The sequence below is a fragment of the Rhinopithecus roxellana genome, chromosome 17 (assembly GCF_007565055.1).
Source record: "Rhinopithecus roxellana isolate Shanxi Qingling chromosome 17, ASM756505v1, whole genome shotgun sequence".
In the NCBI taxonomy this organism is placed as follows: Eukaryota; Metazoa; Chordata; class Mammalia; order Primates; family Cercopithecidae; genus Rhinopithecus; species Rhinopithecus roxellana.
Genome location: NC_044565.1, coordinates 28132988 through 28159764, shown reverse-complemented (window position 1 = coordinate 28159764; position 26777 = coordinate 28132988). Strand labels below are relative to the sequence as shown.

Below are 26777 nucleotides of genomic sequence, written 5' to 3'. Positions count from 1 at the left end.
AGCAATACCAAAAATATAATCCCTTTAAAAAGTGTTCATCTCTTACAAGGTTTCTATTTCTTGTGTTTTACAGCAAATTTGCTCTTGTATTGGGAGGCTGCCTCGTATACTCTTAGTATAGAGCCATCCTTAAAGTCTCACTGTTCTCATCTTCTTCCCCAAAGGTCTCAGCCCTGAATTCTATCCATTCATTTTTTTTAGACATTGTGGTATTCCTTTTTTTTGCAAAGTTTAAACAAACAAAAGAGAGAGGACCTCCCTGATGCACAAAGATCTAGTCATTTCATTTCTTTCATTAAGGTAAGATCTACGTCTGTCCTACTCATCACAGAGCAAGGCCTCCCAATGGCTTATGCATAACTGAATTTATAAACAGATGCTCTAAATACCTGTTTATTCTACCAATATGAATGTTGAGGCAGGAACTTAGAAAACAATGATATTCAGCCTAATGAGTTATAAAACTATAATTCTGTGTAAGAATAACTAATATTCTTGTGTATGCCACTTTTCATTTTAGAACTTAAATAAAAACCCTCTTAGTCATCTTCTACATCTCCTAACTATCCCCTATCTCCAACAAGAAAAACTGCATGGAATGCACAATTATACCTTTTATTGGGAGAAAATCATAGCAGGAATCCCTGTACCAAAGCACAATGTCAATCTTGAAGATTTTATAGATGAAAATAGAACACATAAGTATGACTGTCAACGTGACACATATACCAATCATGTGCTTCTGGAATTTAGTGACTATAGCAAAAAAAAGAGGAGAAAAAAATATTAGAACCAAAAAGAATTAAAACTTTGAGCACAGCAAATTAAGGATCTTCATCTCAGAAAGACCATATTTGGGACTGGCCTGCATTCAGACAGTATTAACTTATTCATTATTATCACTTTGTAATGGATACTAATGTACAAAGCAATCTAGCATGGATTATATAAAACTAAGGTGCATTCTATGAAGTTTCTACCTAAATAGCATAATATACAATAACACGGAACAAAAATACCAAAGACCACAGGATACAGCATTCCACAGTAAAACAGGGAAAAGTTAAAATCACTCAAAAGCCTACAAAAGTTCCCTGAGGTCAGAGAGTCCATTGGGTAAAGCCAAAGACTGGTGGAAAGGGAAAAAGGTAGAGGCTTAGGGAAGTTTCACATTTCCACATTCTCCTGGCCTCCTTCTCTACTTAGTTATCCAGTAATTACAGAGGAAGTCGGGGAGCAGATGGAGTAGGTGATGAGGAGGGAGCTAGAGAAGAAGAAAGAGGAAAGAAAAAGAAAGTACCTTCTAAATATCAGGAACCATGTAAGCATCCAGAAAAGGGAATCTAAAAGCTTTATTTACTTTTCCAATTTAGATGATTTGGATACAAAATAGAAATCAAGTTATACCATTTTCCAGACAAATAACCAGCTGGCCCAAATGATAGTTCACATTTACAATCTTAAGTACTGTCGCTTCATACAAGATCATGATGCCTGTAGTAATAATCCTCCAGATTTATTTTTCCTATTTAAGACCACCAGGACTATACTTGGTCCTTTACAGTTCCCTGTGACTTTTACAGGTGTCCACAAAAACACACCCATACAAACACCGACTCTCACTTGCACAAATGCTGCTGAGATTTGGATTAAAATTGTTTGGAATCCATACATTCATGTGGGGGAGAACTGACATCTTCATAATATTGAGTCTTTCAATCTATGAACATTGTATATCCCTCCATTTAGTTCTTCTCTAATTTATCTCAATATTTTTTAGTTTGTATTACAGAGGTCTTGAACAGCTTCTGCTAGATTTATTCTTAAGTATTTGATGATTTTTGATGCTACTGTAAATGTTATCTTTTAAATGTAATTTCTATTTGTATGCTGCTAGTATTTAAACAGAGACAGAAGTTAATTTTTAGGGTCTTTCAGATATTCTTCCATGCACACAATTACAATATCCTATTTTTAATTAAACCACAAATTACCTTAAAATGTTTCACAAATACTTTCAATATTATGTTTTATTATACCAATTCATGAAACCCAGTGACTTCTGATGTCCTCTTTGAAAGTGGATATTTATTTAATCTTACTCTATGTATCCATCAATGTAGTCACTTACTTCAAAATATTCATTAGGTACCTACAATGTACCAGACCTAACTTGCCATTAGCTGTGGAAATAGAATGATTACTAAGATAAATGGTTGCCACCATCACAGAATTTACAGTTAAGTATAGAAAACTAAGTACCATAGATCCTGTGACATATGGTGCTACAGAAGTAGATACAGAGGCCCTAACCGCCTCTCTTTGGGCCGAGAGCTGGGTTAAGGGCAGGCAGCAGGACAGAAAAGCTTCCAAGAAGAGAGAGTAAAAGAGAAATAGAAGTTACATAGATAATGCGGAAGTGAAGAGTGTTCTAAGCAGAGGAAATGGCATTTCAAACTCCAAGGTCATGGAATCTTACTACGGTAAAACAAAATTGTGTTTCAATTAGCTTGTTGTTTACCTGGATATATTAACTGGATATATGCTGCATCCATACCATGTGTATTCCTGGCTAAACAGGTAAATGGATGTTCATAAAATCTACTTTCAGTTTCTGATATATTAAGCACTGTGATGAGGGTACTCCTTCTTTTGTTTGCAGGATTTTCCACACTATTCAAGAGAGAGAGCAAATAAACTTGTGTAAGTAAATTGCCTCAGTTACAAATAAGACATGTATACCCTGTGTATTTCCTTATTGGTGACAAAACTGCAGCTGAAATAATCACCCTGCGCAATCACAGTCAAAACATTCAGACTGCTGGCAACACTAATCTGAGATTTTACAACCCCAAGACCACTATCAGTAACAGGCTCAGGAGCAGAGAAAGCAAAAAAATTACCACTTCCAAGAAGAAAAATGTAGACAAATGCATTGTGGTCTCCATGGGGCACAGAGAATAATATACAATATACTAAACAGAGGAGATTGGGGCAGATGACAAAGTGCTTCGCAGGTGATGTGAAGGAGAAGTCATAGGAAGCCAGGAGATCCTTGTCCCATAAATGAGCAGTAGGAAACCAGTAGAGGCTTTTGAGAGCAGTGTGGATTGCCTGATTCTTGAGCTCATTAATGAGTCTCTTCTAAGCTACTTGAGGAATATGAAGAATAATGAAAGATAATTGCTTCGTTGAAATGTTGCAACATGTATAACTTAAGAGAAAGGCTTCTAGTGGCCTGTAATTTGCACCACAGTGGCATGTATTTTTTTATCTTAAATGTACAAGATCTTGTAAATTCTACTTAGCAAAATAAAAAGGGCAGCAAAGGGTGAGGAACAACTAACACTTGCTTTTAAACTAAACCAACAAGGTTATAGAAAATACCATGTGGGATTTAATATCAAACTGTGAATGACTCTGAGCATACATACCTGTAATAGTCCTCCCCTAGCACTGGGTCATCTTCGTCAATGAAGGACCCGTTCCACTTCCAGTAGGCAGTGTCACTCAACTGGCCAGTGACATTACAGATCAATTGTATCTGGGATCCTGCAAAGAATGTATTTTTAATCGTAACATTAATTGATCTTTTCTGATCTAGCTAGATTAATAAATGGCTATTGAATTAAAATTTTAAATATAGAAATGCACAAAGAAAAAGAAAAATTACCCTAAACCCACCACCCAGAGAAAAACACCATTAGTAACCTTATGTATCTCATTCCTTATCTTCTCTGTGAACACGTGCGATTTTTGAAATGGGGTCTTATTGCCTACTATTTTGAAATTACTGTGGATTGGGAATTTGGGCCCACATGATTTGTCTTCCAAAATGGACTGTGTCATGGCTGCTTAGCACTCTATAATACGTATACACTATGATTAACTGTTTCCTACTGATGAACACAATTTCCTAATTTTTCATTATTAAGATTAATGTTTTAATGAATATCCTTGTTTGTACACATCCTGAAGTATTAAAATCTGGAAGTAGGATTGAATTAAAGAAACATATTTTAAAAGCTAACCCCCTCTCTTTAGTGAGGCTGTATCAGTCTACACTCTCTACAGGAGAGTATGTGAGCACGATTTTCCCCAAAACCACCAGATAACAAGTGTTTTTGGTTAGACATTGCCTTTTGAGAGAAGAAAATGTCACTTAAGTTTTCATCTACATTTCTTGAATTCACGGTGAGTCAACATGCTTTTTGTTAGCTTGGTGCTCATCGACCTTGCTTTTAAAAACTGTTAACCCTCTATTGATTATTTAATTGCATTTTTTTAAATGAGACAGAGTCTCGCTGTCACCCAGGCTGGAAGTGCAGCGGCGCAATCTCGGCTCACTGTAACCTCCTCCTGAGTTCAAGCAACTCTCATGCCTCAGCCTCTTGAGCCGCTGGAACTACAGGTGTGCACCCCCACACCCAGCTGATTTTTGTATTTTTAGTAGAGACGGTGTTTCAACATCTTGGCCAGGCTGGTCTCAAACACCTGGCCTCAACTGATCTGTCCACCCTGGCCTCCCAAAGTGCTGGGATTACAGGCCTGAGCCACTACACCCAGCTGGATGCATGCTTTAAATTTCAGTTTTCCTGAGATTAATATTCAGGGTTTTGGGGTTTTTTAGTTTTTTTCCTCTCTTATAAATTCTCTTATATTTTCTTATTTATTTTTTATAAATTCTCTTAGTTTTTCTAAGATATTTTATGGACACTTCTAAGACATTTACTGGTGCAAATGGCATTTGTTTTCCGATTATGCTTTCTAGCTGGTTATTGCTAAAAAAAAGTCTTATATTTTAGAACATTAATTCTAAATGTTAATTTGTTATCTGACTAATTTATATAGAATTAATTCTAGTATTTCCCAGCAATTTTCTTGGGATTTGTATGATCTGAAAACAATAATAAAAATGTCTTTTTTCCCTTGTGGTAAGCATTCCTTGTTTTCTTCCTTCAATTGCATTAGTAGGCACTTCTAGACTGTGTTCAGTAATAGTGGTTACATGGGCATCTTTGTCTTGCTCTTGGCTTTAGTGAGAAGGTCTACAGTATTTCACCATTAAGAATGTTAGTGACTATTGGCTTGCACTGATGTTATTTATTAAGTTAAGGAAGTATCTCTCAATTCCTATTTTTCTAAGTCATCTAAGGAGTAATGGTATGGGATCTTATTGCCTGTTTAACACCCTTCAGGATAATCTTATGACAGGGTACTATATGCTTCTGATCCACTGTCAATACAATACATTAAAATAATTATTTCCTAATTTGAAGCTTTTTTTTTTTAGATTGAGAGATCAATGCAGCCTAGGCATCAGAGCTCTCAATTACACACTTCTGGGGCAGGCACTTTCAACAGGGGCTGTGGCCAGCAGGGCAAAACCTGGTTCTTGGGGAAGAGGCAAGAAAACCTTAGATATTACATGGTTTGTGGTACTCCAAAGCGCCACAGCATATCAGCAGATATAAAAATAACTGTGGTATTGAAATTTGAAGACAGGAAAGAGAATTAGGTGGAGGAAGACTTTTTAGACTCTAAAGGGGAACAATCTAAAACAAAAAAGATGGTTGAGAAACATTATTCTAGAGCCTATTGGCCCATATTTAATTTTGAGTTTTGACATTTTTGTTTCTATCTAAGAATGTCTTTCTACCACCTTCCACCATAAATAACAAGTACAGAACTGGCCAAGTACAGAATTCGCAGATCACAAACATGTACCTTCTAACCTCTGTATGGTTCTTGACTACTGTCATGCAGTTACTATTACAGAAGGCAATTCCAAGGCCAGCCTATTTTGGTCCTCTGCTACAAAGAATCACTTTTTCTCTCTGGATCAGTGGTTTCCAGTAGAACTTTCAGTGATGACGGAAATGTTCTATATTCGTGCTTGTCTCTACAGTAGTCACTTGTCACATGTGGCTGTTAAGCCCTTGAGATATGGCTAATGTGACAGACGAACTAATTTTTAATTTAACTAAATGAATCAACTGACTTAATTTAATTTTACACGTCCATAACCCTATGTGGCTAGTAACTACTACACTCAACAGTGCAGAACTAGATGCTTGTGGGGTTCTTTCTTTATTCTTGAATAAAAAATGTTCACTAACTTGGAAAAGTACTTTTCTAGAATGACTACCATCTTTGGGGCCTGTAGTCTTACTCTTCTGACTCAAAGCTTGGATCTGCTCATAAGAAATCCAGTCCTGAAATTGTAACACTGCTGATGCCTGTCGTACAATAATTAATTCTTCAGAAGTTCTCTAAGATGTCAAATATAATTTTTGTTTAATTCAGAGATAAGTAACATCTGCTCTATTGATTCACTATTACAGCAAACCCTAATTTTGTCATTAAATATTTTAACTCTGTACCAGTCAACAGCATTGCTGGTTCCTAGGCCTTTTGACCTTGGTGTCTGGTTGGTGTTTTCATGGTAGTAAGTGTCCACAGAAAAGTAGGGCTGGAGATATCAGACATGGCAAGATGTTTGCCATACAGGCAAGAAATAGAAAAAAATTAAGATATAATTTGTGTCACCTTCCCTCTAATTATAGATATATTCAGTAAATGGCTTGGATTATATATAGTAAAGATACAATTTATCTTACTCTCACGTTTAAAAAAAAAAAAAACTGATTCCAACATATCCTGAGTGGAGCCCACTTACCCAAGTCTACTTCTATTGTCTCATTCGCTGGGCTCACAATCACAGGCCTTGTGGGTTTGTTTTCCTCTGAAAGAAACACATCCATAAGGTTTGTCAGTCTCCTATAGATCAGAATCTCAAGTGACAACAACACTTAGCAAAATATACTCAATTACTTCTGGCCAGATACCCCATCAAGTGTTCAAAGCACATATGCCAGGAGACAGGAGGCAGAAAGTGAAGGAAGAAAGCTGAGGCAGAGGTCACAGCACCCTGTGAACCCTGGGGCAGAGCTAGACCTTGTGAACCCATAGAGTGGGGTGCAACTGAAAAACAAACACATCACCAGGTCCCTGGGTCCCCAGACAAGTGCCTCTCATAAGTGAAAGCACATCAGGAAAGGCAAGAGTAGTGGGAAGTTAGTTCCTTGAATTGGGTGTTATTGGCCAGCAGGGCTAATCAGTACTAGACCCGCTTGCATTTAATGACTGCGATAATGACCCAGTAGTGAGAACTACAGGGTTATGGAATAATGCTGTAATTTATTAAAACAGGCAAAAAGAAGTATCAAGGGGCCCCAGAAATTAATCTGACTTATTTATGAAAAGTTGGCTTCAGGGGTTGACCTGTGGCCATGAAGAAACTATGAGAAACTATAAAATTGAGTACTCGGTATTCCCCCAGTCAAAAAAAAAAAAAGTGAACACCATGAAGGTAGGATATTCTCTCTTTTGTTCCCTAACGTGTACCTATAACAGTTCCTGAAACACAGTAAATACTTAATAAATATTTTTGAATCCTTGAGTGAACAAAAAGCACTAAGCATCATTTGGGTGGGCCTTGGGAAGAAAACAAAATATTACCCCACCCTGAGTAGAGTATATTGTTTCTACAAATGGGATCAGAAAAGGGAACAGAGAGTATCTAAAACACACTTAACCTAGCTTAAGTATTCCCCAGTGCCCAGTTCTTTCTCAGGTTCTACTTGCTGGTTTGGTTGCTGTGTTTCAGGAAAGACAGACCAGACCTACCCAATGACAGGCTGCTAAAGACTCAAGAACGTGGTTTGATACAAAGACCACTGAAAATTAGGATTCACTGATGCTTGTGAATGGCAAGGACCATGGCAAGGAATTAACTTTTATTTCATAAAAATATTTTTAGGAAAATAAAGAATTATATAACTGGAAAAGTGAAGCTATTTATAGGGTGATCACATTCTGAGATTGCTTGGGATAGTCCCAATTTATACCTGTTGTCCCAGCATAACTACTAATAGATACCCCTCTAACCTACAAAAAAGTTCTGGTTGGAATAACTCTTCTTATGTTACATAAAGCTTACAACACCTCATTATTTACAAAAAGTTTGAGCATTCTGACTATCCCCTGGTAATTTGTGCATTTTGTTTCATTTTGTTGTGATACAGTTTTCAATATGAAACATGGTTAACACAGAATTGAAAGACACAAGAAAATGAACAAGAACAATCACCGTACACCTATTAATTGCATAGCTGTTTTGCACCAAGCATTTCTTTGCACCAGGCACACGAGTTTAGTGGACCCCATATCTCTCATCTTCCCAATAATCTTGGGAGATTGCATCATCTTGTTACAGAAGAGGAAACAGGCTTAGAGAGGTTAACACCTAATACAGAACGAACAGGAGGTAGATGCTGGAAATGTGACTTATTCCAAAGCTTGTTAGTGTCCACACCCATGCTTACTGCTAGACACTGAGACTCACTGAGATTCCCCAAGTGCAAGCTCTCAGAACATTCCCATATTCCAGCCAGAGGGAGCCCCAGAGCTTTCGGTAAGAACCATTTTTAGCCATGCCAAAGAACAACCCTCTTAGATCAGTTGGAAAACACAGCTCATAATGTCTCTATTTAATTAAAACTACATCTGAAGCAGGAATGAAAAACATTACATAGTGTTTAGTACAAAAACAAAACCAAAACTAAAGCCATGTGACTTTTGTGGTATCACTGAGGTTGTCTTGGATTTTGTTTCTTCATGGACAATGAAAGTAATATTACAATCATAGTCTCTGGGCCTTCCCAGATCTAAACCTTCTAAGGCTGGAGCTATGACTCACCTAGAGTAATAAATTCTATTACCCGAGTAATAGGATATTGCTTGCCCAAGTATGTGTAGGATGCATGACAAGTATAGTTCCCTCTATGCTTTTCAGCCACATTCATCACGATGAGCCTATCTTTGACTCCACTAAAGTGTATATTGTCAAGAAGCAGAGGTTTGCAATCCTAGATAAAGGGAGAGAGAAGCATTGAAAACCAATAACCAATAACTTTCCCCAATCTACCAGTCAAAGGAACTCCATTTTTTTCACCTTAGCAAATGTTATATTTTTAGAAAGAGACTGGAAAACTTCCTTACATAGAGTAAGTTTTAATATTGGTGTTTTGGAAACAGTTAACCATATTCCTATGACATTAAGTTTTCAAGTCTATGAGACTTCATAGTACAAGAAGTGAATGCCAATTTATTTTGCAGGAAAAACATGTTTGAAAAGAAGTTAACACTATATAGTTTCTTAACAATACTGCACTTCATTTCTTCATTGATATTATTTATTTAGTATGTCTTATGCTCTACGAGATGATTCCCCATTTGAGTTCCACCAGACTAGTCAAATTAAAGATACCACAACATGGGGTGTTACATGGAAAGCTAGTCGATTCACTTTTAAGACAGTTATGGAAACTAGCAGGTTATTTGAAGACCATATCGTTAATAAAACACACATAGTATATTTTATAATAAATACTTATATCTTAAATACCTTAAGCTTATAATCAGCCTTCTCTTTAAATATCTATTTCTAGTACTTTTCTCAATTACATCTTATTAAATTAAATAAAAACAATAGCAAGTAAGTTTCTAGTTAAGCTTCAAATTAAGTGAATGCAGTCTTACGATTCTTTTTAGGTTCCCTATCAAGTGTCACCATTAAAGAGAAAACAATATGCAAAATAAAAAGGTACTTTGCAGATTCATTCTACTGTCCAGGGAACTATTTTATTTTCTGGAAAAGTGAAATGTCATATTTAAAATAAAATTACCTTATACCACTGTAATTTAGGTAACTCATTATTTTCGTCTTTAAAAAACTCCATATAAGGGCACACAAGTCCTCCATCTCCTGCAACGGGTAGTCTCTGCTTAAATATGGCTTGTGCATTATAACACAAGTTAGGCTCATTCTCCACAAATTTTGCAGTTATTTTAATTCTGAGGCAGTAAGATGAATTTCTAAAATAAAATAAAATAGGTAAGTTAAGCATTATTAAAAGTATTTCTGTCCTTAACAACTGCAGGAAACTAGAACACGTTTGTAACATACTAATTCCTCTCTCACCTTACCACACAATAGTAATGTCCTGAATCTTCTACCTTAGCAGGAACAAACCAAAGTTTCTCTTTGTGCTGATGAATCCTGGAGGCTTGTTCTGTAGATATAGGTGTCTCGCTGTCATTTTTATACCAAGTTATAGTGCCTTTGTGTTCATTTGGGTTAAGAGGACAGGGACGAACATCAATTTCATTTGCAGATGACACTAAAATTATTTTTTCTTCACGTTCCTTGCATTTATCTTTAAAAGGGAGAAGGGGGGAAGCAATTTATATAAAAAATCTGCCAGTGTCTCTTGATTTAATATCTACGAAGAAATACGCCGATTATTAAATATATCAATTCACATTACATATAAAAGCTTCACAACCTTGTGATAAGGACATTATCCTGGGAGTCTGAGAAGCATATTCAAGTCCAGTTGTGTCACTTACTGCCTGTGTGCTGTGCCCTTGGCAAGTTATTTAACCTCCTTCATCCACTTTTCACTCATCTAAAAAGTGGGGATAATGTAGGAGGAGAGTCATGCCTTTCAGTACAAGATGGAGTAATAGAAACTGGATTTACCTTCTCACATGAACAACTAAAAAATGGACAAAATATATGAAACAATGGTATTCAAGACATTGAACATCAGAAAACAAAGGACAGAAATCCCAGAAAGATGGGGAAGAAAGGAGGTGAGCTCTACTGTTGTCCAAAATCACAGCCAGGCCATGACATTGCCGAGAAGAAACACAGGCAAAGCCCAGTGAGTTGAAGAGATGGAGCTGAGAACCTGGGTAGAAAAGTTTGCAGGGCAGAGTCCCCAAGTACTTAGAGCTGCATGATGACAGGGAGAAAGAGTCTCATGATAACTGAGAGTCTCCCCCAAGCTTTCAGCTGAGTGTCTATCAGTCAGCGTAAGCATATAAGAAAATTACCCAAGGCTAGAGGGAGTATTGCCAAAAGAACTGGAGGGAGTAACACGTGGAGCACACCCAATGCTGGAAACAGTTGCTGTTCCCAACAGCCAGAGTGGAAAGCCTCATTAATGATAAGGCATTAGGCACAGTACCCAGAAGGGTTCTGACTCAGTCATTAGGGAAAATTAGGCCTAGAATAAACTTTTTCCTGATCCTAATAAAGCTTAAAAGCAAGACCCGAAAGGATTAATCCATTTCCAAGTAACAATCATGTGGCAGAACAAAGCTCAAGAACATTTTGGGGAATATGAAAATATCCAGCACCCAACATGGTAAAATCCACAATGTCTAACATTCAAAAAAATCATTAGGCATGCAAAGAAGCAGTAACATACCACCAATGATAAGGAGGGAAAAAATCGATCAGTCAAAACTGACCCAGAAATGACACAGACAATAGGCTTAATAAATTTAAAAATTAAAATAGTTTACTACTATTGTATTATTCAAGATGCTACAGGAAAGATCAAACATGATTAGTGAAGACATGAAAGAGATTTTTAAAAACTTTGAGAGATGAAAACAATAATGTTGAGTTACAAAAAACAATGGATGGGATTAAAGGCAGATTTGATACTGCAGGGAAAAAAAAGATGAGTGAACTTGAAGACACAGCATTAGAAATTATCCAGAGTTAAGCACAGAGAAGAAAATAACAGAATAAAATGGGCAGGGAATTATTTGACTTAGGACAACTTCAATACATGTAATATGAATCACTGTGGAAAACAGAAAACATACTTGAAGTTTTTCAAGATGTGACAAAACTGATGTATACATAGGCTCCCAAATCACAATGAACCCCAAGCAAAAGAAACATAAAGCGAACTACAAACACATAATAATCAAATTGTTTAAAACCAGTGACAAAGATAAAATCTTCTATGTAGCCAGGGAGAAATGACACAATTATTGCAGAGGACAAAGGCAAAAAATGATGCAGCCTTCTTTCAAAAAACAATACAAGCCAGAAGAGAGTAAAACAATATTGTTAAAGTACTGAAAGAAAAAGTCTACCTAGAATTCCATATCCAGTGAAAATATATTTAAAATTTAGGAAAAAATATGGACTTTTTCAGATTTGCCAAAGCTGTAAAATGTCATCACCAGTAGACCTGCTTTACAAGAAATATGTTAAATCCTTCAAAAAAGACAATATTCTAAGATGAAAATGAATCTACACAAAAGAAGGAATAGCAACAAAAATGGGTAATTATAAGATCATCTTTCTTATTATTTAAATCTCTTTAAAGAAAACTGAGTGTTTAAATAAAAAATAAGAAAATGCTATAAAGTTTACAACAAATAAAGAAGTAACACGTATGGAAAGAATAGGGCAAAGTTCAAGAAAGGAGAAATGGGTATATACTGTCTTAACTTTGTATACTATATGTGAAACTGTATAGTGTCACTTGAAGGCAGACAGAGATAACTTAGAGATGGCTATTTAAGCCCCAGAGCAGTCATTAAAAAACACATACACAACAAACAGTTATGACTAAAAAGCCAAAAAGGGAAATAAAATGAATCCTAAAAATGCTAATTAATCTAAAAGGCAGCAAAAAAAGAGAAAAAAATAACAGAATTGATGGGACTAATGGAAAAACAAATAGCAAGATCTCAGAACTAAGCCCTAATATATGAATAATCACACTAAAATTTCAAATAGTCTAAACACTCTCATTGAAAGGCAGAAATGATCAGATGGGCTAAAGAAAGGCCCAGCTATGTGGTGCCTAACATGAACACATACACCTACATACACAGATTTTATAAATAAAGGTAAAAATAGATTAAAAAGAAAAGAAAAATATTTGCCATGCTAACACTCATGAAAAGAAAGTTTGATTAATTAGCTAGGATTAACCATTTCACAATGTATATATATACCAAAACATCACATTGTACATTGTAAATATATACGATTTTGTCAACTATACCTTAATAAAAATTAATTAAAGCTTGAGTGACTATTATTATCAAAGTAGATTTTATAGTAAAAAAATTACAAGAAAAAAAGGGGCATTTCATAAAAATAAAGAAGTCGGCCGGGCGTGGTGGCTTACGTCTGTAATCCCAGCACTTTGGGAGGCTGAGGCAGGTGAATCATCTGGGGTCAGGAGTTTGAGACCAGCCTGGCCAACATGGTGAAACTCTGTCTCTACTAAAATACAAAAAAATTAGCCAGACGTGCTGGTGGGCACCTGTAATCCTAGCTGCTTGGGAGGCTGAGGCACAAGAATCACTTGAACCCAGGAGATGGAGGTTGCTGTGAGCTGAGATCGTGCCACTGCACTCCAGCCTGGGCGACACAGCAAGACTTTGTCTCAAAAATGAATAAATAAATAAATAAATAAATTTTTAAAAAGTAAAGAAGTCATTAATCAACAGGAACACAATAATACCAATTGTTTATGTAGCTGCTAACAGTGCTTCAAAATACATGAAGCCAAAACTGATAGAACTGCAAGAACTAGAGAAATTAGTTCTGCAAGAAACTAGAGAAACCCCACTCACAAGGACTGATAGAACAAGCAGTAAAATTAAACAGACAATCAGTAACAACACAGAAGATTTGAACAACACTATCAACCAATTTGACATAATTGATATTTGCAGAAAATTCCAACCAACAACAGTAGAACATTACATTCTTTTTTAAGTGCACACATAAAACTTAAGCAAATTTTCCATATTCTTCCCCATAACCCAAGACTCAGTAAATTTAAAAGGATTCAAATTAGAAAAAACTTATTCTCTGGTGACAATGGAATTAGATTAGAAATCAATAACAGAAAGATATCTAAGGAATCCCCATATATTTGAAAACTAGCATACTCCTAAATAACTCATGAGTCAAAGAAATCAAAAAGAATATAAAGTATTTTTATCTGAATGATAAGGAAAACATAACATATCAAAACTTGTGGCATTCAATGAAAGTAGTACTTAGAGGAAAATTGCTAGCATTAAATCCCATATATTTTTTAAAAATCTCAAATTGATGACTTGAGCTTCTACCTTAAGAAACTAGAAAAACAACCAAGTAATTCCAAAGTAAGCAGCAAGCAGAGATTCTATGCCTGGGTCTTCATTAACAGAGCTGCCTGAGTGACAAAACAGAGACTAATGCCATTGAAAGATTTGTATTACTTAGTGGTTTGGACAGAAGGGGTATGCTATACCACGCAAAACCACAGAGAGAATCACCAGATTGGGTTAGGAGGCAGAAGCAGAAACAAAAAGAAAGCCTAGGCCAGAGTCTTTACTGGGGTTCCCATGGGAAAGGCAAGGCAGGGCAGCATAAACAGCCTCAGATTGGGCCGTTTGAACCATTTTTGCAGGCTTTGGGCATACAGGCTGTCCCTAGTTCTCTGGTACCTGCCCCTGTGTTGATTGAGGCTGGGGTAATATTGGTTTGGGTGTGTGAGAGTTGGATAAGGAGGTGAGTGGGGTACAGTCTTGGGTCAGTCAGTGTCACATGAAGGGCAAGCTGTAAGCTGTCCACAACACACCTAGGAACTGCTTAGCCCTTGGTGGGGCAGTCTCTCCCTAGATATGAAACACCCTCCAGAATGTCAAAATATGGTAAGATACAGAAAATAAAAAACATAATTAATATAGCAGAAGAAGTAAGAAGAAAACAGTAATATAGATCAGAGAGGAAATCAATGAAATAGAAAACAGAAGAACAATGAAGAAAAATCAAAGATACCAAAAGCCAGTTCTTTCACAAAAACAATAAAATTGATAAATCTTTAGCCAGACTAATCAGGAAAAAAAAGAGATGACATCTCTTTTTTAAATAATTTGTAAAGGGTCATGAGGGAATATTATAAACAATGTTATGCCAATAAATTTAATAACATAAATGAAATGAGCAAATTTTCCAGACTACTAAAGCTCCCTCGAGAAGAAGTACATAGCCTGAATTGCCCTATATCTATTAATACTATCTTCTATTCAAAGAAATTGAATTTGCAGGATTTCCAATATGGTGGAGTTGGGGGTCTCATAAATCATTTCTCCATAAAGGCAACAAAAAGACTGGCAAAAAATTTCAAAAATCAAAGGCTTGCAATAACCAGAAGAGCATTTATTAGAAACTAAGGAAACAAACAGAAACATGCCAAATCGCAGATCAGCAGGGTTTGTAGCTTTATAACTTAAATGACTTCCATCCTACTCTTCCCAGCTCTACAACAGCCATGAATAGCGGGAGCTTTGCAGACACAAAGGCTTTGAAAACCAGCAGGCTCGCAAGAACAGAGAGGGTTTGAAGCACCTCAAAAAGTCCCATTTCCAGAGCATTGCCACTCTTTGACTTGACCAGTAGGTCCTCAAAGTCACATTCATAGGGTGGTGTTGTTATCGACCTCACCAAGAGCTCCACAGGAAAAGCACTAGCCCCAAGGTGTTTGCTGGAAAAACTCAGTGTTAATTGCTTTTTACAACTGCCAAAAGCTGCAATACCAGAGCCATACCTCCAGAGGGCCTTGAAAAGCTCTGACACATTCCTGGGGAACCTAGAAGGGTGCCCATGTATGCAGGGCTGTGTGCATGCCCCGGAATTTGCATAGAAGGCACCAGACTCCCATTTCTGCATGACTCTGAGGTCATACACAAGCAGGAAGTGAAGGCTAAGGCAGAGTTGTAAACAGCCTTAATGTTGAAGGTATGCTCCATCTCACATGGAGCCCCTCAGCAACAGGGAGAAAACTTACTGGACCAAGGAATTTAAGTCAATCTCTGGCTCAGTCCTTAAAGTTCTTACCTTTCCTAACTACACTCCATGATCCCATTCAGTCTCATGGTTCTTATACCAGCCGCTTGCTGAGGTTTCCAATTTTAAATATGCAACCCAGACCTTTCCCTCAGGCTGTAGACTGCCTACTCAAAGTCACCATTTAAACATCTAATGGACAGCTAAACTTAACACGTCCAGTCTGAAAACCTGATCTTCCCCATCCCATCAATGGCAATTTCACCTTGTGTTTGCTAAGGCCAAAATTTCCTAAGATAATTCTTGATTCTTCTCTTTCCCTCACACCTCATATCTGACCCAACTCCAAATCCCTCTTGATTCTGTTCCCAAAATATTTCAAAATTTGTCTGCTTCACACTTCTCCTTGCTACACTTTGACAAGCCATCAACATTTCTTGCCTAGATAAAGCCATCATCATGGCTTGTCTGTTAACTGGCTTCTCTATTTCTCTCTTTGGCTCCCTCGGTTCTATTCTCAAAACAGAAATCAAAACATAAGTCAGATCACCTCTCTGGTTTTGAACAAAGAACCCTGCACTTTTCGCATCTCAGCCAGACTACAAGCCAAGACCCTAAAAAAGGGTGCAACATTCTATATAATCAACCCTGCGCCATCTTGCCATTACCCAGATAGCCTGGCCCCTTATGACTTCCCTCATCTCTCACTATGCTCCAGCCTCACCGATATTTTTATTCTGAAAGCACGCCAAATACTCTTGGCTTCTGGGCCTTTGCACATGCTGCCTGGAATATTTCCACACCCCAATCTGATATCCAAATAGCTCTCTTTTCCCCTTCCTTAAGGTCAACTCAAAAGTCAACTTCCCAGGGAGGTTTTTTCTGGCCACATTCAAAAAATTAACCTTTTGCCCACTCTAATGACAAAACCTTATACTCTTTTTTCCTGCTTTTTTCCTCCCTATACTTGCCATCATATGACACAATATATATCTACTTATCTGTTATCTCTCTCTTCTACAAGAATATAAACCCTATGCAGGCAGGTATTTCTGTCTGCACTATTCCCTGCTGTATCCCCAGTAGCTAGCACCTGGCACACAGAGAACAGATTAGAGAAAATGAAGAAATGGAAAGAAAAAGAAAAAGAACTGTATCTTGATGATTTCCAGCTGTGGGTTCATAAAGACTATACATAATATCTCCTCCAAATGAAAGTCAGAATTTCCTGTATCACACTTTCAATCAACAGTCCAGTGGAAAGAGGCCTGGACCTAGATGGGAGACCTAGATTTTAGCTTTTGTTCCAAAACTAGCCACATGACCTTGGGCTCTTAACCTCACTGGGCCTCAGTTTCCCACTCTCTATGTGAGAGAATGAGAGGAAGATGCTGAAAGGAACTTCCGGTGATACAGGTCTATGACCAGGAGGCTCTGTGCCCAGGGATTCAACAGAAATGAGTATGAGACATGACTGTTAGGGAAGGCACTTCATGTATTCTAAATAACAGATTTTCTTAGCAGACAAGAACACAAAGAAATACTTAACTTACCAGCCTCCAGAAAAGAAATAAGTAGAACTATGAAACAAATAAGTCTGAGTAACACTTTCATATTCTCCTGGAGAAACGGAGGAATGGAAGAAAGACAAAAGCAAAAATGTTACTTTTCCAGCAAATCTCTAAAACTAAATATACCGACACTATCCCTGTCCCCACCCTCACCGCCAAGACAAACTGATGAATTGGTTTTTCTACATCATGAATGTTATCATGTTTGACTTTTGGTTAAAAAATGGGGTGGGGAACGAAAAGAGATAAAAAGTTTTCACAAAATTGAGAACAAACTCAACAACTTAAGATTTTAAACATTTCTACCTTCTGTCCCATTATACATTTCCAGTCTTGCATCCCATTTACATTTCCCCAAATCTAGTTTACATCTAAAGTCAGCTACGCACTCGCCCCTAAGCCAGTTTGCCTCCGTTTGTCTGAGGATTTGTTCCCCACTTATGTCCCCTGCTGTCAGGACCCATTTGCAAAAATCACCCCACACTTTTGGCCAGCTCAAAGGTCATGCCTTCATTTTATATTGCAAGATACTGAATTGCTTGTACAATAGAATATAGCTACATAGAAATGCACCCAAAAAACCTAAAAGAAATGATAATAACATATTAAAATTGGGTTGGGTGTGTTTCCCCTTGTCGGGGCTTTCTATACTTTCTAAAATATCTACAATGAACTTTGTATGAAAAAAAGAGGAAAGGACAAAAGAGAAAAAACTCTTATCCCCTCTGCTCAACCTTAGGAGCAATGTATAGAGTAGGCCATGTAATTCTGTGCTTTGAAAACATCTGCCTCTTAATTTTTACGGGAGATGAAATTTGCCTATATTCTTATCTGTAGCTATAAGTAAATAAATATGAAAACACAAAATATTTTAACACAACACTCATTCAGATTCTAATGACATGCAGTCATTTAAATATTGGCTGGAAAATTTTCTATTTAAGAAGATGTATTGTGGCCAGGCGTGGTGGCTCACCTCTGTAATCCCAGTACTTTGGGAGCCCAAGGCAGGTAGATCACTTGAGGCCAGGACTTCAAGACAAGCCTGGCCAGCATGGTGAAACTCCATCTCTACCAAAAGTACAAAAATTAGCTCGGTGTGGTGGTGCATGCCTGTAATCCCAGCCACTTGGGAGGCTGAGGTAGGAGAATTGCTTGAACCCAGGAGGCGGGGGTTGCAGTGAGCCAAGATCGTGCCACTGCACTCCAGCCTGGGTACCAGAGCGAGATTCCATCTCAAAAAAAAAAGAAGGTGTGTAGGTATTTTTTAAAGTTACAACATGCTTTTTAAAACAAATACCGGGGAAAAAATAAAGATTATCTAACCATACGAGACATACCCATTCATATTCTCTTCACTTTACCCCCAGTATCAGGATGATGATCCCGAAGCCTGGCTCAAGCCTTGAAACCTACCTCAGAGCAGTAAAACTGCATTCCTTCAATATCTTTTACCTCTGACCCTTTATTTACATTACTGGCTTCCCAAAATAGTCTAGAATACTAGTATTATTACCATATTTACCTTTAAACTATTTTCAGATGATTAAATAAGATAGAAGCCTTTGAAGCCCAGCAGCCAGGTCTATGAGCTCTTTCTTTGACTGCATGAAGTGTGTTTTAAGTCTTTATGCTAGAGAGGAAGGAAAGAAGGGTTCAAATGTTTCCCAATCACCAGTTCCAGGCCAACCAGCTATTTGCATTAGTTTATCAACAACAAAATACGGGCGTTGCAAAATCAGCTGAACACTGCCAGCTGTCGGTTCATTTAGTCACAAGAATCTGGCTTGTCTGATCATTAGGCAAGGGAGAAGAAAAAGAAGATGTGTGACTGAACTTTATGGAGTGTATCATGAGATAATAATTCCAAATTAATTGTGGACAATGTTTAATCACAGGTCCGAGGTTGGTGACCTGTACCACAAGGCAGGGTGATATTGGACGCGACTCTCCCTGGCCCCCAGTGTGCTCATTTTCACAAGGAGTAATGAACCAGCTGAAGTTGGACCTCATCCTCCTCTAATAGACTATAAAAGAACAATGGGCCATGACCCCTGGGTCCAAGTTTACTTCTGCCCCAGAGCTGCTCTGGGAAACAGTTAGTGGGGATGGGAGTGGCCCTGTCCTCTCAGGAGCGGGCTTGTGGGATCCATGTTGATCCCCAGGACCCTGAGGCAAGGAGTCAGCACTGAGCTTGGGAATGGGCGTTAAGGGTCACATGACCAAAGGGAGCGAGGACATCAGAAGGGAAGGAGATGAGGGTTGTACCTAGATTAGCCCACACACTCCCAACAAAAATCAACACAAACCCCATTATGCCCCTGAATAACAGAAATTCCAAGGCAGGGCCAGGCTGACTGGCCTCCACAGTGCTCACAGTTGAATGGCTATACAAGTCAGAAGTCCCTCAACATAGATGGCACATTGAGTAAAAGCTCAGCCTCCATGCCTCAGTTCCCCCTTTTGACAAGCAATGTAGTGACAGCATGTCACTGATGGCACTATGTGCGTGAAATCAATGGCCACATGCAAAGAGCTTAGAACAGTGCCTGGCAAATGGTCACTCCCAAATCTTAGCTATTGGAAATCGGCCCATGCTCTGATGACAAATAACAGTTTTGATAGAATGTTTTCAGTTAACCATTCATGTCTTTATTCACTTACTGCTGCATTCAACAATTATACATCAAATATCTATTTGGCTCTGGGAACAAAAATAGGAACCAAGGTCCCACGGCCTGGCTCCAGGAGCTCAGCAGTCACAGGAAACGTGGACACACAGTTTCACACTGTGATGTGGGGGTGTCTACCGGAAAAGCCACGCCCAGAGCAGGAGGGGAGACAGAGGCTACCTCAGCCTGGAGGAGGCAGAGGGGAGGGTCCAACAACATCATGTTCTGGAGCATAAACCAGAGGTGGGTTCTGAGGGGGAGGCTGAGAAGCCCCAGGTTCCCACAACATGCAAAGGTTTGATGAGGAACTGGGACTGTCATTTGCAGGTGGCAGAGAAGCATGTACAGGTTTTAAGCCATGGGCTAATGTATGTTAGATCTCCATTTTTTGCAGACATTTTGGCACCTGTGTGGAGACAGGGGAGCCAGGGAGAGCAGGCCACCACAGAGGTTCATGGGAGAGAGGATGAGGGCTGGACCAGCTGCAGTGACAGACAGGCAGGCGGGGGCATATTTGAGAATGCTCGGGGCCAGAGGGGAGAATCAGGGATGGACTGGGCCAGACTCACTGAGGTCGGGGCAGGGAGGGCAAGGGCCAGGTTGGGGGACAGGTTTAGGTACCCACAGACAGCTCAGAAAAGATGCTCAGAGGGTGTCACCCACAGCATCATAGACCCAGGTCTTCTGGGACGAGGTGAGCAGTACTGACTCAAGCAGAAAGCAAGAATTTGAACATGCAGTGACAGTGGAGTGAAAATGGACAGCAAGGCCTGGAAGGGGTTGAAATTGGGAGAGCTTGGACACAGCATTGGAACCCACCATTTTACTGTAGCACAGCCAAGGTGACCTGGGAAAGCGGACAGGCATTGACTCTTACTGGGGCTGAAGCCTCTTTCCAAAATTTAATAAAACCATCAAGCTGTCCCAAAGAGTAATGTGTCAAGAGAAATAAAATATTTTTGCATACAATGGGAGATAGTCCAGGGCCCCTGGATCTGAGCGTGGAGTTCCGCTATTTGTGAGAAAACGCCATCCATGGGACCCTGGGGTGACTCAGCCCTGTTACCTTGCAGAAGGCCTTGTCTTTTACCAAGGGGTCCAGCTTTTCAGGAGGGAGTCACCATCTTCAGAGGGTACATCTACCTGGGGAAGGAAGAACACATGAGTGAAGTGTGAATGAAGAGATCCAAAGGCACCAATTGCTGTGAGGATCTCAAGAGGTGTGTATTAGTCCGTTTTCACGCTGCTATAAAGAAACCTGAGACTGGGTAATTTATAAAGGAAAGAGGATTTAATTGACTCACAGTTCCACATGGCTGGGGAAGCCTCAGGAAACTTACAATCATGGTGGAAGTGGAAGCAGGCACATCTTACATGGCAGCAGGAGAGAGAGCAACGGGGGAAGTGCCAAACACTTTTAAACCATCAGATCTCATGAGAATTCACTCACTATCATGAGAACAGCATAGGGGAAACAGCCCCCATGATCTAATCACCTCCCACCAGGTCCCTCCTGGACATGTGGGGATTATAATTTGAGATGAGATTTGGGTGGAGATACAGAGCCAAACCATATTAAGGTGTCAGAAAGGTCATGACATTTAAATGATCATGAAAATGAGTCCAGTGTTTAACAAGTGTATGTTCCATAATCCTTGGGGACAAGATACTTTCAGGAAATCAAATCACAGGGAGAAAAGAATACCAAGAGCTTGACAACCACAAGCTATGTTGATTAAACACATGCACATGGCATTTTGCCAGACACCAGGGTGCAGAAATGAATCAAACCACCTCTAGGGATGTCATGTCTCAGTGCATCATCTCAGTGAAAACAGAACTTGAGCTTTGCCGGAGAGAAATGCACCAGAGGCCAGAAAAAAATGAGCAGGCCGTGTTTAAGAAGCAGGTATCCTCACTCTTCCATTACCAAGCATATTAACACACCTGCATCCATATCACATTAAGACAGCCTCAAAAAGCTGCGTGGTCCTTACTGCTCTATCCTACAGATCTTTCACCATGAATTCACCTGTTTTTGCAGTTTTCTTTTAGTATTTTGGAGTCTAATTTTTTTCTTGTCTGAATCATCTCTTTGAGCCGTTGAAAAGCTTGTAAAACCTAAGCACAAGGCCTTTTAATGGTCATCAATAAAACAGCCTGACTAATTCAACACAAAGTATTTTCCTTAAACTACACAAACTAAATCCCAAGCTATTATTCACTTTGAGGCTGTACACAGCACAACACAAGGTATCAGAAGTGCGCTGGCCCATAAATTGGAATCATATCATAGCAGAAACTCAAAGGGGAGACCCCCACATCCTCCCACTCCCAGTCCTAGGTCAATGCCCTCCTGACTGGTCCCTGTGAGTGTGCCCCAGATATGACAGCAGCTGTTGGGAATTATATAGTGAATGACACCAAAATGGATGGAATGGGAGAGGGGGCGGAGGAGGGGAGGGGATGGATTTATTTCGGAGGCCCAGGAAGCTTCTTGCAGAAGAGGTGACTACCCACACTCTTCTAATGGCCTCATTTTCCCTCCTTTCTTGCCCCAGAAACTTCACTTAAGAATGTATATACTCACTGTCTCCACCACTCATCCATTGCTGAAGCGACCACCATGTGCCCTCTAAGCTCGCTGTTCCTCTGAGATGCACTGCCCAGGCCACTACCCACCCTAGGTTCTCCATGCCAAGAGCACTCCGTCTCCAGCCCACTGGACATCTCTGCAGCACCTAACCCATCCCACCGCCCCCTTCTGCCTGACCCCTGAGATGAGGGTCAGCATCCCCTACTCTTCTGCCTTCACTGTCCAGCTGGCTCTGTGTCCAGCGCTGCTCCCAGCCTTGCCATTTACAAGCACTGTGCCATTCCACCTCCATGCACCTCTATGGCACTTCCTGGGTCTGCAAGACAAATCTTCCAGTCCTAGCCTGGAAGCTTCTGGGATTTCTGACCATCTCAGAGTTGATTCTGATCAGAAGCTTCTCCCAGGGTCCTTGTAGACATCTGCTCCTCCAAAGCCAGGCATGACAAGTGACACAGGCTCTCCATGGTGCAATGCACCAAGGTACCTCCAACTGCTGGCTCTGGGCCCCCTGGCTCTGGCAACATTGGGTAGCTCCCCTAGTTGTTGGCCTTCCCTACCTGGGCCAGGGAAGAAAGCAGTGCAGAGCAGACCCTCCCGTCTCCCACACCCATGAGGAGGCCCATCCTACACATCTTGCACGTCTGTTGTAAGAGCTCAATAAATACTTGTAGAAGAAAGGAAGGAGGGACAGAGGGAAGGAGGGAAGGAATCCACTTACCTACCTACCTACCCACCATTTTTGCATGAGACACACGGAGATGAAAACCAAGCCTAGAATCAAAGAAGAGAAAGGATGGAATAAGGGTACTGGGTGTGGGTCAGAGAATAGGATTGCAAGGGGAACCGTCACTGGGGTCTGGAGATGGCCGGAATCATATAAGAGAGGGTAGAATCCTACATCAGGAGTTAGATAAAGAGTTCACACCCAGATGGTTGTTGAAAGAGTTGAGGGGTGGGGATGACCCCAAGGAGAGGGAACTACAGGAATAGGACTAGAGACTAAGAAATGTTACTGCCAGAAGGCCTACTAGGTAAAGAAACCTCCCTTATTCAGAACTAGTTAATCAAAGTCCAGTGTAATTTTTTTTGAATGACTTATAGTAAGATTCAAAACGTACCTTTAGAAAATACCAGTAACAATAAAAAGTCACAGATGTGTGTATGCCACTGTGTTATTTTTCAGATTGAATTTTCCACATAAAATAAAACAAGAAAGAGAAAAGGATTAACTTACTGAATACATGAATAAGCCACAGCATACGGTTCCCCCTGTTTAGCCTTCAAGCAAGGATGCCTGTGTTATGTGTGAAACCCCCAGACTGGCTAACGTCCTCTCCGTAGCAGCTTCCAAGAAAGACAGCAGGGAGTGCTCAGATGCTGATGTCCAGACCCAGAGAGTCAGCCAGATCCTAAGGGGACCCGAGGCCTAGGCTGGTCATCCCCACTTCCGGAGGTCCTGTCCATTCACTGCAGCACACCACGGCTTTATGTGACAATCACATCCAAAAGCTTGCGATTGTGAAGATCTTCCCGAATACGGCCCCCATGGCTGTTTGGTGATCATGACGTATTTGGAAACACTGGCGTATCACAACATGACTACAGTAGCACGTGCAACAGACACAAAAAGTTATTTGTTGATTAAAGATAAAATCAAAATGCATATTTGTGGCATAAAGTAATTTCCCACTAGTCTCTGAAGGGGAAACTGTAATGTGAAACAAATTACAAAAGTAGAAATTAAGTACAAGAATTAACAACGAACATATTGGCCCCCAACAGAAGCCCCCCTTCCAGGAAATACTGACTTCATCCAACAACGCCTTCCTGTCCCTCTGCAAGGAATTTCATACCCAGTGCACGCACGGGAAAAGTGGCAGCTGGGGAGAGAGGGGCTGTCACAGGAACCCAGGTTTCTTCCTCAAGGCCTAGGCCTAGTGCAGGGGAAGGAGGCATTTTTCCTGCTCTGTAGCCACAGTGCATTTATTAAACAGCTTCTTTTTCTTGAGGAATTTCCCACAATGTTGAGGAATTCCACTCTTATTCTGAGGAATTCCCCCACATTGTGAGCCCTGCCTTCTAGGATAGAAGCTAGGCACAGGCAAGATGGCACACAGCAGAGGCACCCCCGATAGTATCAGAATCTCCTGGAGGTCCACTTCTGGGAACAGTGGCAGCAGAGGTGCCCAGAGCTGGGGGAAGCTCATATTGGCACCTGGTATTCCATGTCTGTCCAAACACAGGCTGCGCTGTCCTCACCATGAGACCTGCACACAGCAGTCCCACCGCGTGGCTCCTGCTGTGTCTAGCTACGTTAATCTCCATTCCTCTGTCTCCAGCCTTTCATACTGGGAGGGGCCCTGAGCATGTACACAGGTAGACGTCAAAGTCTACCTGTGTCTATCCCACTCTGTACAGCCCTGGCCAGTGTATGAAGCAGGCAGTAGAGTCCATGGGATTGACTACACAGGCCCTGGAATTAGGGCCCAGGGTGCTTGGGGAGAGAATTCAGGGGTCCCAGGTACATGAGGGACATGATTAAGAACAGGAGTGCTGGTGGATTAGGATTAGGCCAAGTGGGCACATCCTCTTGACCTTCCACACTTCTTGCCATGCTGAGGGATGTGTCTGTCCAAGCTGCAAGAGCAGAGCCCTCCAAGGCACAGGGCCAGACCTCTACAGAGGCCCAAGAGGAGAGAAGAGACAGCAGTAGGTGACTCCTCCCTCTTCCAGGGACCTGACATAGCCAAGCCCCAAATCTGAAATTTACAAGAAAATCCTCACTGCACTTTCTACATTTCCACCTGATAGCAACACACTCTTCTACCTTCTCATGGAGTGATAAGTAAATGCATTTACAGCATCATTTAATACAGTCTCTCATCCCTAATATTAACCAATATGTGCATACGTGTAGATCTGATGTAATGGAGAAATACTCAGAAAATTGGCTCCAATTTATTTACCATAACTGAGAAGTGGCCGTGGATGAATCCTGAAAAAACAAGAGCTAAAGCAGGTTCTTTAGCTCATGAAATGTTACCGCCCATGTGTTCTACTGAAAATCGGTGGAAATTTGTACGGGGAATGTGTTACAGTACTGAAACCAAGCTCATAATTATGATGTTCTCCTGTTACCCTTTGTTTGTTTGTTTTTTGAGACAGGGTCTTGCTGTGTTGCCCAGGCTGGAGTGCAGTGGTGTGATTACAGCTCACTGCAGCTTTGACTTCCTGTGTCATTCCTTTGTTATAAGAATTCAGACAGTCATGAAAAAGTCCCCATCATTGTTAAAAACAAAAATGTCAGTTTGAAAGAGAAGATAAAAGGAACTTACAAAGCCATAGAACCACACACTTATGGAAAAGACAGTATTTCCTGGAAGGGGGGCTTCTGTTGGGGGCCAATATGTTCATTGTTCATTTCGACATCCATACTTACCCAAGCCCTGGTTTAGAATCCACAAATTCCCAGGGAGAAGCTACAGACAGCCGGAGAGCCTGAAGTCTATCTCCCTAGGTTACTAATTTTACCCACAGATTTTCTCGGGGGAGTTATTTTTCTATTAGAGCAAACATGGCTATGTTATGAAGCAGAAAGAAAAATCTCCACGATCTAAGATAAAACATGAGGCTTCAAAGAGGCATGCTTTGGAGGGCTAGGTTGAGCCTTTGCTTTTTATTTCCCAGAAGGAATCCCTGGCAGGTAAAATCCGAGAGGCACTGACTGTCCTAAGTAAATGTCCATAATAATCTCTATGCAATTCTGATGAGAAATGGAAGCATCAGGGCCCCGTACACTCATACCTCTAATTTACCTCTAATTAGAGTAACCAATAGGGGATCACAAAGCCCACCCAGGAACTTCCATACCCAAGCTAGAGCAGGAAAGTGTGGAAGTAACCACAGAGCGTTCTGGGGACCACTGTGTTATGTTCCAAACGTGACACAATGCTTTCCACACTGTGGAGATTAGTCACCCACACTCTATCACATGCACACAACCCAAAAACCCAACTGTGTGTTCAATGTGGTCATCTCTGATTTTCCCCCAGAGAAACAGCTCTACCAAACTATGAGCAACCACTCCCACGACAGGGAAACAGAAGCTCACTCACCATCTCAGAAAGCCCAGGAAACAACAAGCCTGGCAACGTTCCTATCACTAGAGGAATCCTAAAGCTTCGCTCATAGTTAGCAATGGCTTATTTACC

At 40.2% G+C, this 26777-nt stretch overlaps 1 protein-coding gene across 12 annotated transcripts in view; it reads right to left on the bottom strand.

Moving 5' to 3' along the window:
* The window catches only part of IL1R1 (interleukin 1 receptor type 1), a 75532-nt gene that overhangs the window by 4643 nt on the left and 44112 nt on the right, over positions 1–26777 (bottom strand). For 8 of the 12 annotated variants that reach the window (XM_010386223.2, XM_030921109.1, XM_030921112.1 and 5 more), the window contains exons 2-11: positions 21037–21113; positions 18824–18931; positions 17281–17347; positions 10046–10280; positions 9750–9939; positions 8762–8930; positions 6680–6745; positions 3435–3552; positions 2522–2673; positions 613–756 (exon numbers count right to left, since the gene is read on the bottom strand). In XM_010386223.2, the coding sequence (XP_010384525.2) occupies positions 613–756; positions 2522–2673; positions 3435–3552; positions 6680–6745; positions 8762–8930; positions 9750–9939; positions 10046–10280; positions 17281–17341 (1135 nt within the window). In that variant the 5' untranslated portion in view covers positions 17342–17347; positions 18824–18931; positions 21037–21113. Of the gene's footprint in view, positions 1–612; positions 757–2521; positions 2674–3434; positions 3553–6679; positions 6746–8761; positions 8931–9683; positions 9940–10045; positions 10281–17280; positions 17348–18823; positions 18932–21036; positions 21114–23800; positions 24166–26777 lie in introns of those variants that run through there. The other 4 variants (XM_030921108.1, XM_010386228.2, XM_030921113.1 and 1 more) reach the window with 4 other exon arrangements.